General features: G+C 49.9%; 1 protein-coding gene across 1 annotated transcript in view; it reads right to left on the bottom strand.

Annotated features, from left to right (window-relative positions):
- Positions 1-13,355, bottom strand: part of RRP12 (ribosomal RNA processing 12 homolog (S. cerevisiae)) — a 39,150-nt gene that overhangs the window by 16,936 nt on the left and 8,859 nt on the right. The window contains exons 3-15 of the mRNA XM_012654489.1: positions 12,873-12,956; positions 11,412-11,488; positions 10,595-10,700; positions 10,269-10,385; positions 8,946-9,084; positions 8,708-8,835; positions 7,228-7,326; positions 6,485-6,576; positions 5,031-5,142; positions 4,732-4,829; positions 2,971-3,085; positions 1,810-1,952; positions 1,458-1,579 (exon numbers count right to left, since the gene is read on the bottom strand). Of these exons, the coding sequence (XP_012509943.1) occupies positions 1,458-1,579; positions 1,810-1,952; positions 2,971-3,085; positions 4,732-4,829; positions 5,031-5,142; positions 6,485-6,576; positions 7,228-7,326; positions 8,708-8,835; positions 8,946-9,084; positions 10,269-10,385; positions 10,595-10,700; positions 11,412-11,488; positions 12,873-12,956 (1,432 nt within the window). The remainder of the gene's footprint in view (positions 1-1,457; positions 1,580-1,809; positions 1,953-2,970; positions 3,086-4,731; positions 4,830-5,030; positions 5,143-6,484; positions 6,577-7,227; positions 7,327-8,707; positions 8,836-8,945; positions 9,085-10,268; positions 10,386-10,594; positions 10,701-11,411; positions 11,489-12,872; positions 12,957-13,355) is intronic.

Genomic DNA, 13,355 nt, shown 5'->3' with positions numbered 1-13,355 from the left:
ATAAGATAATATTTGAAATCAGGAAACCCTGCCCTAGAGCAGGATTTCTCAATCTTGACACTGTGGACATTTTTGGCTAGGTAATTCTTTGTTGTGTTGGTCTGCTCTGTGCATTGTAGGGTGTTTAACAGCGTGCTTGGGCTTCTACCCGCTAGATACCAGAGCACCCTTCCCCCAAACGTCACAACCAGAAATATCTCCAGGCAATGCCAAATGCCCCCAGGGCAGCAAAACCACCCCTATTGAGAACCACTGCCCTAGACTGGGGACAGCAAACTTTTTCTATCAAGGGCCAGTATTTTAAGCTTTATAGGCCATATGATTTCTGTCATAACTACTTAACTCTGTCGTTAAAAAGCAGTGTGACAGATAACACGTAAAAGAATGAATGTGGCTGTATTCCAACAAAACTTTACTTACAAAAACAGGCAGTGGGTGAGATAGTTTACCAACCCTGCCCTAGACCCTCAAAATTCAATGAAAACAGAAGTTCCTGGAGTCATCATCAGGCCAAGAAACGTGAGCCAGGGCTCTGCCTGTCCCTCATGCAGGCCTGAGTCTGCTTAACACAGGCCCTGTGTGAACTAGAGGGTAAACAGAGAGGCAAGGGCCTGAGGACACGCAGCCTGAAGAAAGAACATCTCAGTGGGGAATGATCACCTTCGAATACCTAAGAATGCCCGTATTATTTTTAAAATGTAATAGATACATAGAAATATAAATTATATGGTCATGTGTCACTTAACGACAGCAATGTGTTCTGAGAAATGTGTCGTAGGGCGACTTTGTCACGTGCGAACCTCAGAGTGCACTCGCACAAACCTAGATGGTGCAGGCTGCTACACACCTAGGCCGTGTGGTGTAGCCTATCCTCCTAGGCCACACACCCGTACAGCATGTTCCTGCACTGAATGCTGCAGGCAGCTGTTTAACACAATGGTAAGTATTTGCCTATCTAAACAAAGAGAAGGGACAGTAAAAATACGGTATTATAATCTCACAGGACCACCGTCACTGACAAAATACCATGTGGTGCACGAGCGTGTGCGGGTGTGTGCACATGCACGTGTGTGTGTACACACAATACACCCACAGGTGTGTGAAAGTCTGTCTCAAGGACTCTCACGGGGAAGAAGGGGCACAGCTGTTCTTTGTGCTCAAAAGGGGAAGAACAAGGCCTCAGGGGTGGAGGCTCCACACAGGAGGGCCCAGGTCTGCCCCACAGGGCAGAGCTCTGTCATAGGGAGGGGACACCTGGCCATGCCTTGGAGCAGAGGCGTGGGAGAGCCCTCCTGAGGAGGGTACTCAAGCACTGGCTGGCCACTGCACCTGCTTGGTGGAGGGATGCTGCCACATGTCCTGAAGGCTGGGTGTGTTAGACTCAGAGCCCTTCCAGACACCGCCCCTTCAGCTGACTGTGGGGGGCCCAGGGTTGCACACAGGCAAGGGTCCCATACCTTTGCTCTTCAAGGTGTTGGCCAGGGGCAAGAAGTAGGTGGTGAAGAAGCCAAGTCGAGTTTCCTGGACGTGGTCCCGGATGACGGGCAGCAGCCAGCTCCGCGGGAAATCCAGAGTCTCTCTGGAAGGAGGCAGGGAAGGGCCCAGTGAGGAAGAGGTGACAGCTGGAGTGCAGCGTACCCAGCAGCACAGCCCCTGCTGAGCTGAGGAGCAGGAGAGCCCTCCTCCGGCCCCTCCCGCTGACGCCTGCACAGCCCACAGACTTCAGCCCGCTCCTCCTTGTTCTCCCAAGAGAACAAGCCATCAGGCTCTCCTGGGGTTCGTAGGGAAGCCAACCAGGGTCACACTTACTCAGAGCCATCGATTTCCAAAGGCACAGCCTGTAATACCACCTCAGGCCCCATGCTGCTCACTGCAGCCCCCACTGCCTGGTCCAGAGCTGCCGTGTGGGGGAAATGAGGGGAGAGGCGCAGGTCACACAGGGACTGGAGGCACTGGAACAAAGAGGTGAGAGGTCACACATCAAGACAAGCTCGAGAGCAGGGACTCATGCCTGAGACCAGGCCAGTCTCCAAAAGGATGAGGTCAGGATTCTGGGCCCAGGTTAAGTGATACACCAGAGGGCACAAACTGACAACCCAGCTAACTTACCATGTTTACTGTCTCCCTAAGGCCCAGGATTTCACAAAATTGTTTCATTTAACAACACGTAAAAACAGTAAATTTCATATAAATGTTATATGTTCATATAAATGTCCAATTTATCTTGAATGGGAAGGTCTGGCAAAGGCAGACCCACATGTGACAATTAGCAAATTAGCAGGCACTGAGCAGACAGAGCTGCACACTCCGGTTCCCCACAGCCCCCCAGACCCCCGCCAGCCTCCCTTCTCGCGGACCTGCCTGGCCTCTTGTAGGGAGCTGAGTGGGCCGACGTCATCTATTAGGGCCCAGGCCAGGCCTCTCAAGGGACACCCTGCCCTCCCAGTGTGGCCCTTTTTTTTCAACACACAACAGGAGGGAGTCAGTGAGGAGGGCCCCAGAGGCCAGGAGCTATTCCACCTGCTGATGATGGGCCTGTCCTCAGGTGCCTAACCTCTCCCGGAGCCGGGGTCTGCTCAGGATCCCTGGGTGACCCCTGATCCTTAAATGGTTGACTCTGAACTGGAGTAACCCCTCTGGGCTGCTTAAAACATCAACACTATACTCATTTGTTACAGGAAATTTAGAGAATGAAAAATTAAAAGAGGTGGGGATAAGGGAGACTCCCCAGGTTCCCTAAGTTTCAAAAGCATTAATTCCAGCAAAGACTGGTGAGCAGGCAGTAGCAGGGGGGACCTCCTAGCCCTCCTTCTGGCCATCCCACACTGGCCCGGTCACCTTCCAGGAGACCCCGTACCTGGCACCTGCTACAGCACCGTCAGGGCAGGGGTGAGGAGTGCAGAGGGAACACAGATACATGCCCACTCCAGGAGCCCCCAGTCCAAGGGCCAAGCACCACGCCCGACTCACCTTCTTCATCACAGGATGGGCCTGCCTCCCACACACCTCAAAGAAGACACGTAACAGCTGCAACACTGAGCTCCATGCCGCATGGAATTTGTACATCAGGCCCTCCTCCGCTGCCCTGCCAAGTGAGCAGGCACAGTCATGGTCACACCACCCTGTGCCCCACGAGGAAAAGCCAGTGGCCAGCACCATGAGCTGCAGGCCCCCAGCAGGCCAACAGGGGTGGGGCCCCAGGAAAGGCAAAGGAAGAGAACTACCATTTATAAAGTATCCACACCGCTCCTGAGGCTAAGAGTTTCATTTATATAATCTAATGCTTAAAGAAACCTGTGAAGTCATTATCTGTCCCATCTTCAGATGGAGAAACTGAGGCTAAGAGAGATTAAATAATCTGCCAGGGTCACTCCACTAGTAACCACACTGGGTCTCCAGAGCCGGTGTGCTATCATTGCCCTATGCCTTCTCCATCTGACCTCACGCTGGAGGACAGGGTAGGAACAGGTGGCCTGGGCAGAAAAAGCCCCTTCCAGCCTGTGCACACCTCGGTCTACTCCATATCCCAAGGAAGCATAGCCCCCTGGAGTTTCTAGGCAAGAATGGCCAACAGGAGGCAAAGTGGGGAAGAGGTGAGGCAGGGGGGTGGGGGAGGATTGGTAGTTCTACTTCTTGAGTCTTCCTGAAACTTCATCCCAGATGTAGCCACAGGAAACTGGCCTATTTCCCCATGAGGAACAGTAACCAAAGCACCACACTTTGGAGCTGTGCAGACACACCCAGAGGAGACACCAAGGATCCCAGCCCCTTTCTCAGGATAACTCAGGGGTGCTTGTTGTTATGAGGTTCCTCACTGCCCTGCTGGGAGGGTGAGGGTGGACAGTGGCCGTGTCTGTGAATGGTCCCTCTTACAGGTGTGGAGGGCAGCACAGCACGTGAATGGGAGAGCAGACTGTGGTCAGGCTGCCACTAGTTGGATAACCTCAGCTTTCCCATCTGCAAAATGGGATTAGCACCTGTCTCCCAGCACCACAAGGATTACTAGCAGTTTATATTTATTGAATGCTTAACTGGTTTTCTGAGAATTTCACATGTATTACTTCATTTAATCCTCACCTCTCTGTTCACCTTTGACTAATGCAGATGCTGAGGTACAGAGGTAGAACTTGCTCCAGATGACTGGAGCTTATAATGCATAGACCTGGATTCAAACCCAGTGGGCTCCAGAGTCCACACCCTTAAGCACCACACCATGGCACCTCTCTTGCTGTACGTGCTCCTGAAATGTGGTAGGTGCTCAAATCGGCAGTCGCTGCTCTGGCAATGTTCAGTAGGGCAGCCTAAAATCCCACAAAGCACCCAGTGCTGGATGCATGGCCCACAGTAAACAAAAAAAGTAAGGTGCTCGTCATTACACAGAAATTTCTTTTTTGAGACAGGGTCTCTTCTGTCACTCAGGCTACAGTGCAGTGGAGCAGTCATAGCTCATTGTAACCGCAAACTCCTGGGCTCAAGCGATCTTCCTGCTTTAGCGTCCCAAGTAGCTGGGACTACAGGGGTGCACCGCCACACCCAGCTGATTTTTTTTGTAGCGACAGGGTCTCGCTTTATTGCCCAGGCTGGTCTCAAACTCCTGGCCTCAAGCGATCCTCCTGCTTTAGCCTCCCAAAGTGTTGGGACTATAGGTGTGACCCACCACACCCAGCCATTACCCAGAACTTTATACAAGGTGCCCCTCATCCCCTCCTAACTCGGACACCGTATTTTCACCTGAACATCTTGGCGATGGATTGGGCAGGGCCCGAGGCCGAGGAGGTGATGGAGCCAATGTCGGCCACGTGGGGAGCCACACATTCCTTCAGGATCTCCTGCAGAAAGAGGCCACAGGCTGTCTGGGCACAAGGCAGCCGCCCAAGACCACTCACCCCTCCCAGGCGAAGGCTTCCTAAAGCTTTTAAGAGGTCCATCTCCCACTGCGAGAACCTCCTCCCCAGGACCGAGTGCTGGGAGAGGCAGGGTGGCCCACGGAACCTCCTGCGCTCTCTGCTCCTCAGCTGAAGCTGCAGTACCTTGAGGCTCTGGGTGGCAGCTGTCACCACCTGCAAGTGCGGGGAGAGGAGGCAGGTCATCGCAGTTCCAAAAAAGCGAGGGAGGTGGCCCAGCCCCAGGTCCCGCTGCAACCTGTGAAGACAAATGGTTTCTGTGGGACCTGGCCCTGAGCCTTGGGGACTCAGCCCTCAGATGGCCCAGATCCGAAAACAGTCACTGGTCTGCACGGCTCTATAGAGCCCTTCCGGTGGGTGATTTAAAAAAAGCTACTGTCATTCAAGTAATAACTACATGTAGTAAAAAATTCAAACAGGTTTTCAGGGTGTAAAATGAAGGGCATGCCTTCCTTAACACACCCCTCCTCCAGCCAAACCCTTAGATGAACTTCTCAAAAGTTTTTATGCATATATTAACACAAACATACACAGTAACAACAATTGCTAACATTTATATAACACATCATACACCAACCACTGATATAACAACATACATTAATTCATTTAAACCTTGCAACAACTAATGAGGTATATCCTATTACAACTCCCATTTTATAGATAAGGAAACTGAGACACAGAGAAGTCAAGTAACTTGCCCGCGGCCACACAGCTGGGTGTAGTGGGCTCAGGCTTCACACCCTGGCAATCTGGTTCCAGAATATACAGATACAACTAATCACACCACGCCTGCTGTCTGCACCTTGTTTTTCTCAAAATATCTTGTTCTTTCCATATTAGCATATGCACATCTACTTCAATTATTTCTAATGGTGGCATAGCATTTTCCTGTTTATATTTAACTACTGCCTGTGGGACACTTAGGTTGACTCAGCATGTGCCTGGGTCAGAGCAGAATGTGGGAGCCCTTGAGCTGTGGGAAGACAGACCCAGCATGGCAGAGCCATAGGGCCCTGCCTGCATGTGAGCGATCAGTTGACTACCATATACTCCTTTTCTTCTCTTTCTTATTCTGGAAACATGGAATTACTATGAAGTGGCCGGGCCGCAATCCTAAATATACACAGACACATGAAGCATAAACTAGGTTCACGCAGACTATGAAACCCAGAGCAGCGACCCATTAGCCCAGGTCAGGGCAGAGTGGAGCCACAGAGAACAGATGTCCTCTGGCAAGGAAGCCAAGTGCACAGGACAACTCAGCCAGGGAGAGACAAGAATCAGAGTCGAAACTCGGGCCTCAAGCTGGAGCGTGGTGCTCGCAGCCCTTGCTGCTCCTCACAGCTAGCTGGTAAACGCTCTGGCAGGAAAGGAATCAAACTGGCTAAAACGGGCTATGTTGTCCTACCCTGGGACTCGGGAAAATAAGAGCTGCCCTGCAGCGCACTTGCCATGGAGATGCCGCCAGTCCCCAGGAAGCTGATCGGCTCCTCCAGCTTCCAGCTCAGTCCCTCCCATCTGCATTGCAGGGCAGGAAGCCTGGCCTGAGGCCCTGAGACACCCCTCCACCTCGTCCCTACCTGACCAGGTTGATATGGGCTTTCTCCATGACCTTAAGCCAGGCCAGCAGGGGTTGTAAATCATTCTCACTGGGAACGTAGTCGTACAAGGCCTAGAGCGGGGACAGGGAGTAAACAGGTGACTGAGCAAGTGTGGTCAGCAGCCCCAACCACCATGACCCCTTCCCACCCCCAGGACATCAGCAACGTCCCAGTGACAGGCCCCTGTGTGAGACCCTGGAGCTCACAGCTCCCTTGGCTTTCCCACCTCCTGCCTTTTCCTGCTTCGTGAAGCTCCCCCAGTTCTGATTCTTTGGGAGAACAGCTCTAGCAGCGGTGGAGCACAATGGGTCACGCACCCCTTTGTAAGTCTGACAAAAGCTAGAGCCCGTCTCTGAAAAAATGCACGATGCACATATACATTCTGCAAGCAATTTTGGGGGGTTTGTCCTCCCCCTCCCAAAATCCATCCACAGATCTCTAAGGCTCAGCACCCTGCTCAAGGTGTCTGTGAACACCACAAGGCCATGCTGAAATAGTTTATTAAAGCTAACTAGGTCAAGAGTCAGGGCCCATCTTCTAGGAACGCTGATGTCACTTCTGTAGCTGGTCTCCTATCTGCCTGCCCGTCCACTGCCTCCTCCACTGGGGCAGCGGAGCCCATTCAATTGCACTCTGCGGACAGGTAGTGGGGCCGGCACCCCCAGCACAGCCACCCGAGGCTCTTCCCCGATAAGGTCCCTCCCCCAACCATCATGCCTCACCGTGATGATCTGGGCATTGAGCTCTGCCGACAGGGTGCTCAGGCTGGGCTTGGCATGGAAGAGGCTGTGAAAGGCCTGCATGGCACAGGCTGTCACCAGCTGGAGGGGACACACAGGCTTAGAGGGGAACTGCAAAGCCCACCCCTGACCTCCCACTCTACCCAGTGGGCTTAGAGGGAGCTAAGGACCCCTGAATCTGAAAACATGCCCCCAACACCCAGACACTCTGGGGACTGTCACTTTAGTAAGACATAGCAGTCACTGAAAAAACTTTAAATGACTTAAAGACCAACATTAACAAAATGTTTTTAACATAATGGTCAAGAAAGCAGGCTGCAAACGGTCCGCATACTGTAACTACAGCTGTGTTTCTATGTATTTTTTAATGTTTGTCTACCCAAAGAGAAAATGTTTGAAAGGACACACAGTAAGTCATTTGCACTGTTTACCTTAGGAAATGAGATTTGGAGGGAAGGAGATTTTTACTTTATATACTTCTAAATGTTTTTTTCCTTTTAAATAATAATCACATTACATAAAACAATTTAAAAATATGTACAACAGTAAACACTACAAGACAACAAATAGTGGGCCTTTGATATTGGTGGGGGACTGGTTCTGAGACCCTCCATGGATATCAAAATCCACTGGTACTCAAGTCCCTTATATACTTTTTAAATTTTGTATTTATTTATTTTTTAGAGATGAGGTCTCACAATGTTGCCAGGCTGGACAACCCTAACCCTAACCCTAACTCCTGGGCTCAAGTGATCCTCGTGCCTTACTCCTGAGTAACTGGGACTACTGGCTCAGGCCACCATGCCTGGGTACAAGTCCCTTATATAAAATGGCATAGTATTTGCATATAACCTGTGTACTTTAAATCATGTCTAGACTACTTCTAATGCCTATTACAATGTAAATAGGGAATAATGACAAAAAAAAATAGGGAATACATTGTTTAGGGAATAATGAAAAAAAAAGTCTGCACATATTCAGCACAGACAAAACCAACCATTTTTGCCTCAAATATTTTCAATCCAGGCTTGGCGGAATCCTTGAATGCAGAACCCATGGACATGGAGGGCCGGCTGTATAATGACTAACAGAATTATGCTAGGATGGCAGAAAGACAGGGGATCACTTTTAATGTGTCTTTAAAGCTACTATACTGATTTGTTAGTAAGCAAGTAAAAAAATATGGTATAGAGTAGACAGAGGTCAAGGGGAGGGAGTTTACCAGCCCATCACAGAGCCATCCTCAGTCTGTCCTAATGTCCAAGGTCAGCTTCCAATTGGATAGAACTCTGAAATGGCCCAGCCTATCCCAACACCATGGATGACCCGGTGTCCTTTGTTTTAGCCTAAGAGCAGGGTTGAGGCAGGGAGACCCCAGGCCCCACTTTTTGCCTAACCAGCGAGTTCCCTAAATGCTACCACTGTGGGCCCCCCTTCCTCCAGCTCTTGGGCCTGAGCTCACCACATGGCTCAAGGTCATGACCCTGAGGAGAGTCTCACTGCAGCTCTTCACCAGGCCTTCTGGGAAGCAGGGCAGCAGGTCCTTCAACAGCGTCAGCATGTGCAGCGTGGTGGTGGCCTCCTTGGAGCCTAGCAGACAGAAGGGGAGTTGAGACACCAGCCCACTCTCTGCAGCAGGCCCTGTCCTTCTCTGGTGGCCACCACCTCCCATCCACCCGCCTTCAACCTGACTTCCCCACCTCCGGATTTCTCGATCTCCTGGATGCAGAATTTGGCGGTAGAAACAGCAGCAGGATGATGGGTAGGGGCCTTTTCACCAAACATGAATTCACTGCCCTTGAGGATTGAGCACACTCCATGCTGGGCAGCCTTCCGGATCTGAGGGGCAAGGAGAGGGGAGCAAGGCCAGGTCAGCATTCAATCAGCACCTTGGGTGATTGGCACAACCAGCCGCCAACAAGCTTTAACTGAACCAATATATTCGACGTGATGTCTGGGCCTTCGCGTGTATAGAATCCTGAGCTGTGAAGCAAGACAAACTTCTGCTGAAACCCCTGCTCTACTACCAACTCACCACACGGCCTTGAGCAAGCCCAACCGCTTAAACTCTTGAGTTTCAGTGTCCTCATCTTTAAAATAGGGATTTATTGATTCATCCATCATCTGGCAAATACTGAGCGTCCACCAAGCCAGGCACTGCTCTAAGTGCTGGTAAACCAGCAGTGAACAGAGCAGACAGCTCACATTCTACTTGGGAGGCAGAAAACAAACAAATATACATCAGCAGGTAAAAAGGACTGCGCAGACAAGTGAGCAGGGGCTGCTACTTTTTGTAGGGCAGTCAAGAAAGTGTCACTGCAGTGAAGTGACATTTTAGCAGACACTTGAAGAAGGTGAGGAAAAGATCATGCGGACACACAGGGAGGGAGGGATGAGACTACCTGGGATGACAGTGCTAATGCTGTGGTTCTATGACTGCTACTGCTATTGCATGCTCGCTGCCCTAAATTTCTGGAGGAAACAGAGCCAGGAACCCCCACTTACTGAGCGTCAGGCCTGTGAGGAACGCTAGAGTCTCCCCACAAGCCTGTAGCAAGGTTGGTATCAATATTATCCCAATTTCACAGTTAAGAAGCTGAGGCTCAACAGATTAAGTAACTTGCCCAATGTCACACCACAAGCAGTGAGTCCAGGACCCAACTCAGGTCTGTGACTCCAAAGCCCTCCTCCCCCAACTATGCAACCCTCCCTGTCAAGGTAAATAGCCATGTTGGGAGACACATGTGCAAACACGTCACTGACTTGTACAGCACAGAGATACAGAAGGGCCTGATAGTGAACAAAATCCCATAGGAGAAGAGCTGCCCTTCACCTTCTAGATCTTTACGCTTCTAGATCTAAGTGGATGAGGCCTGAGGCAGAAAGCAGAACCTCAGGCAAGAGCCCAGCACTCAGGGTAACCTCCCCAAGGCCACTCAGACAGGCTAGCCCTGTCTGGGCTGGGCCCGAGGGGTGGCTTTGCCACTCCCCCACACCATTGTCTGGGGACCTAGATGTCTCACCTTGGGCTTGGCATGCACGGTGAAGCTCAGCAGCCCGTGGAACACCTGGAGGGTCACAGGGTAGCCCCAGGCCTCCAGGTCTTGCTTCCGCAGCAGGGTGGCCAGGCAGGACAGGACCTTGAAGAAGAAAGTCAGAGTCCCTCAGCTCCACCAGCCTCATTCAGGAGGAAAAAGAGCCCAGGTTCTCAATGACTCCAGAAAATCCCAAATGGATCTGTCTGAGGATCCTCAGAGTCCTAAACCCCTCCCAGGGAGCACCCAAGCTTTAACCAAATCACATGGGCTCTGGAAGACTCCAGAAGGGAAACTAAGCCCCACACACTAACCCATCGGAGGACAGAGGTGGAACCGCTGCTGGCCTGGGCTGACATGATATCCATGAAGGCTTTGGAGGTATCAGAGAACTTCTTAATGAGCACAGGGCTGGGAACACTGTGGGGAGAGGACAGAGATGGTCACCCCAAAGGGGCCTCTGAGAGCAGCCCCGTGTGGTACAAAGGAGAAAGCTGGACAGAGGCAGGGGTGCGGTGGCCCAGTCACTCATCCACTGAGCAATAAAGGAAGGATAGGAGCCCACCCTTCCTGACGCCAGCTCAGGGTGCTTTCTACCCAAGCGCCGGCCTCCCTCACCTTCTCCACTGCCCACGCTCTGTACCGCCCACAAGACAGGCCCTCACAAATTCACACCAATCTTCTCTCCACCTCCCCCGGCTGCAGGTCTCCAGACAGCCTGGGGCCAACATTCCAACCCACTCCTCCTGTCCCACTCATGCCCCAGGGCTGCCCCCTCCCCAGGTGCCAACACTCACACTCTCTGGTATAATGGCTCAAGCCATGCCATTGTTGTAGAATGCCACCTGACACACAAGTATCTTTCTAAAATTTTATTTCATTTTTCAATTTCTAATTGTGGTAAAATACACATAAGATAAAATTTACCACGTTAATCACCATTTTTTAAGTATACAATTTAGTACTGTTAAGTATATTCACACTGCTGTCCAACCAATCTCAAGAACTTTTTCATCTTACAAAATCAAGTACCTTTTTTAAAAAACAATTCCCTGATCCTATTTCTCCTGTCCACATTCCCTTCTCCCCTCTACAAAGAGACTCAGGGTTCAAACAGGAGACAGGACTCACCGCTTCAGGACAAGGTTCAGCAGGTAAGCTACGGCAGCCAGAGACTCGGGGGACTCCACTGCTTCCATTGTTGTCATCTGACGGCCAGATCCAAGGGGCGTGAATGGATAAAACAGGTAAAATATCACAATGGGCGAACAGGAAAAAGAAGAGGGCAGTGGGGAACCATGTGTCCTGCAGAGCAGTTATGACCAGGAACCATGGTATAAGAAGTTCAAATCCAGGCTCAACCAACTATGTGATGCTGGGCTAGTAAATAAACCCGTGACTCAGTTTCTTCATTTGTAAAATAGGGATAATACTGTCTACTCTATAAGTTGTTGTGAGGTTTAATTAATATATGTTAAATACATAAAATACTGCCAGGCACATATATCATGCCATATATTGCCATCTAATTACTTTACTATTCTAGAGCAGAGGTTGGCAAGCTTTTTGGTAAAGGGCCAGAGTGTAAACATTTTCAGCTTTGCAGGTCACATACAGTCTCTGTTGTACGTTCTTCTTTTTGTGTGCATTTTAACAATCCTTTAAAAATGTAATAACCATTCTTAGCTCTGAGGCTGTGTAAAAACAGGCCATAGGTCAGATGTGCCCCATGGGCCAAGATTTGCCAACTTCTGTTCTACAGTAGTGGTTTTAAACTTCTATGCCTTTAACAATTATTGAGGATACCCCCCAAATAGGTTTTATGTAGGCTATATCAATATTTACCATATTAAAAATTAAAACTGAGCAATTATTAAAACACAAACACAATTATATTATCAGCTGTGAAAATAATGTTATCACATTATCATGTAACTGCTGGAAAACTCTATGGTATACTTATATGAGAGTGAAAAAGGTAAATGATGTTCAAGTATAATTATGGAAATAACTTTGACCTAGCCAGCCCCACAAAAGGGTCTTGGAGACCCCCAGACCACACTTTATAAAAATCATTTTTCGGCCAGGCACGGTGGCTCACGCCTGTAATCCTAGCACTCTAGGAGGCTAAGGTGGGAGGATTGCTTGAGGTCAGGAGTTTGAGACCAGCCTGAGCAAGAGCGAGACTCCGTCTCTATTAAAAATAGAAAAAATCAGCGGGGCGTGGTGGTGCGCGCCTGTAGTCCCAGCTACTAAGGAGGCTGAGGCAGGAGGATTACTTGAGCCCAGGAGTTCAAGGTTGTAGTGAGCTGATGACATCACTGCACTCTACCTAGGGGAACAAAGTGAGACTCTGTCTCAAAAAAAAAAAAAAAAAGGAAAGAAAGAAAAAAGAAAGAGAAAACAGAGCAGTGGGTTTTCATTTTGTAAGAATAATGCAGCAAATACCAATCCACTTAAAAATGACTGAAGCACTTTCATCCAGTCAAGGTTGTCCTTCTCTAGTCCCACATGCCAGGGGCTCTAGTCTCCTCTCTGGAGCCTGCAAAACCTGGTGCTCTGAACACCCACCCCCAAGTGGCACCCACTCACCAGAGCAGCAAAGTACTCAGTCTCTGTCTCCTTCCCTCCCTGGGAGCGAATCACCTCAGTGACAGCAGCTAAAACAGCACAGATCTGCACACAAGGGAGAAAGCACCTGTGACATAACTTAGACCTAACCCTGATGCAGCCTAGACTTTTCTTCTTGCTGCTTCACAAATTAAACTAATAAAGCCGAAGACAGATGAGATGTGCAGCATTCAGAGCTGGGACACACACCACAGGGCCTAGTAAATAGGAAGACTTGGAACATGTTTTCCAAAATTCCATCTTGAGGACTCTATCTCTTATACAAAAACTGAATGGGTGTGCAAGCATTTATGTACAAGGATGTTCACTGAAGCAACAAATTGGAACATCCAAGCAGCCATTAACAGGGGATGAATAATGTACTACAGTTGTCCCTTGGTATCATGGGGGATTGGTTCCAGGATCCCCACAGACACCAAAATCCAGGGATATTCAAGTCTCTTA

This window comes from Propithecus coquereli, unplaced genomic scaffold, assembly GCF_000956105.1.
Source record: "Propithecus coquereli isolate 6110/MARCELLA unplaced genomic scaffold, Pcoq_1.0 Scaffold440, whole genome shotgun sequence".
Lineage (NCBI taxonomy): Eukaryota > Metazoa > Chordata > Mammalia > Primates > Indriidae > Propithecus > Propithecus coquereli.
The sequence above is the reverse complement of the archived record's forward strand: the minus strand, read 5'-3'. Positions and strand labels throughout refer to the sequence as shown.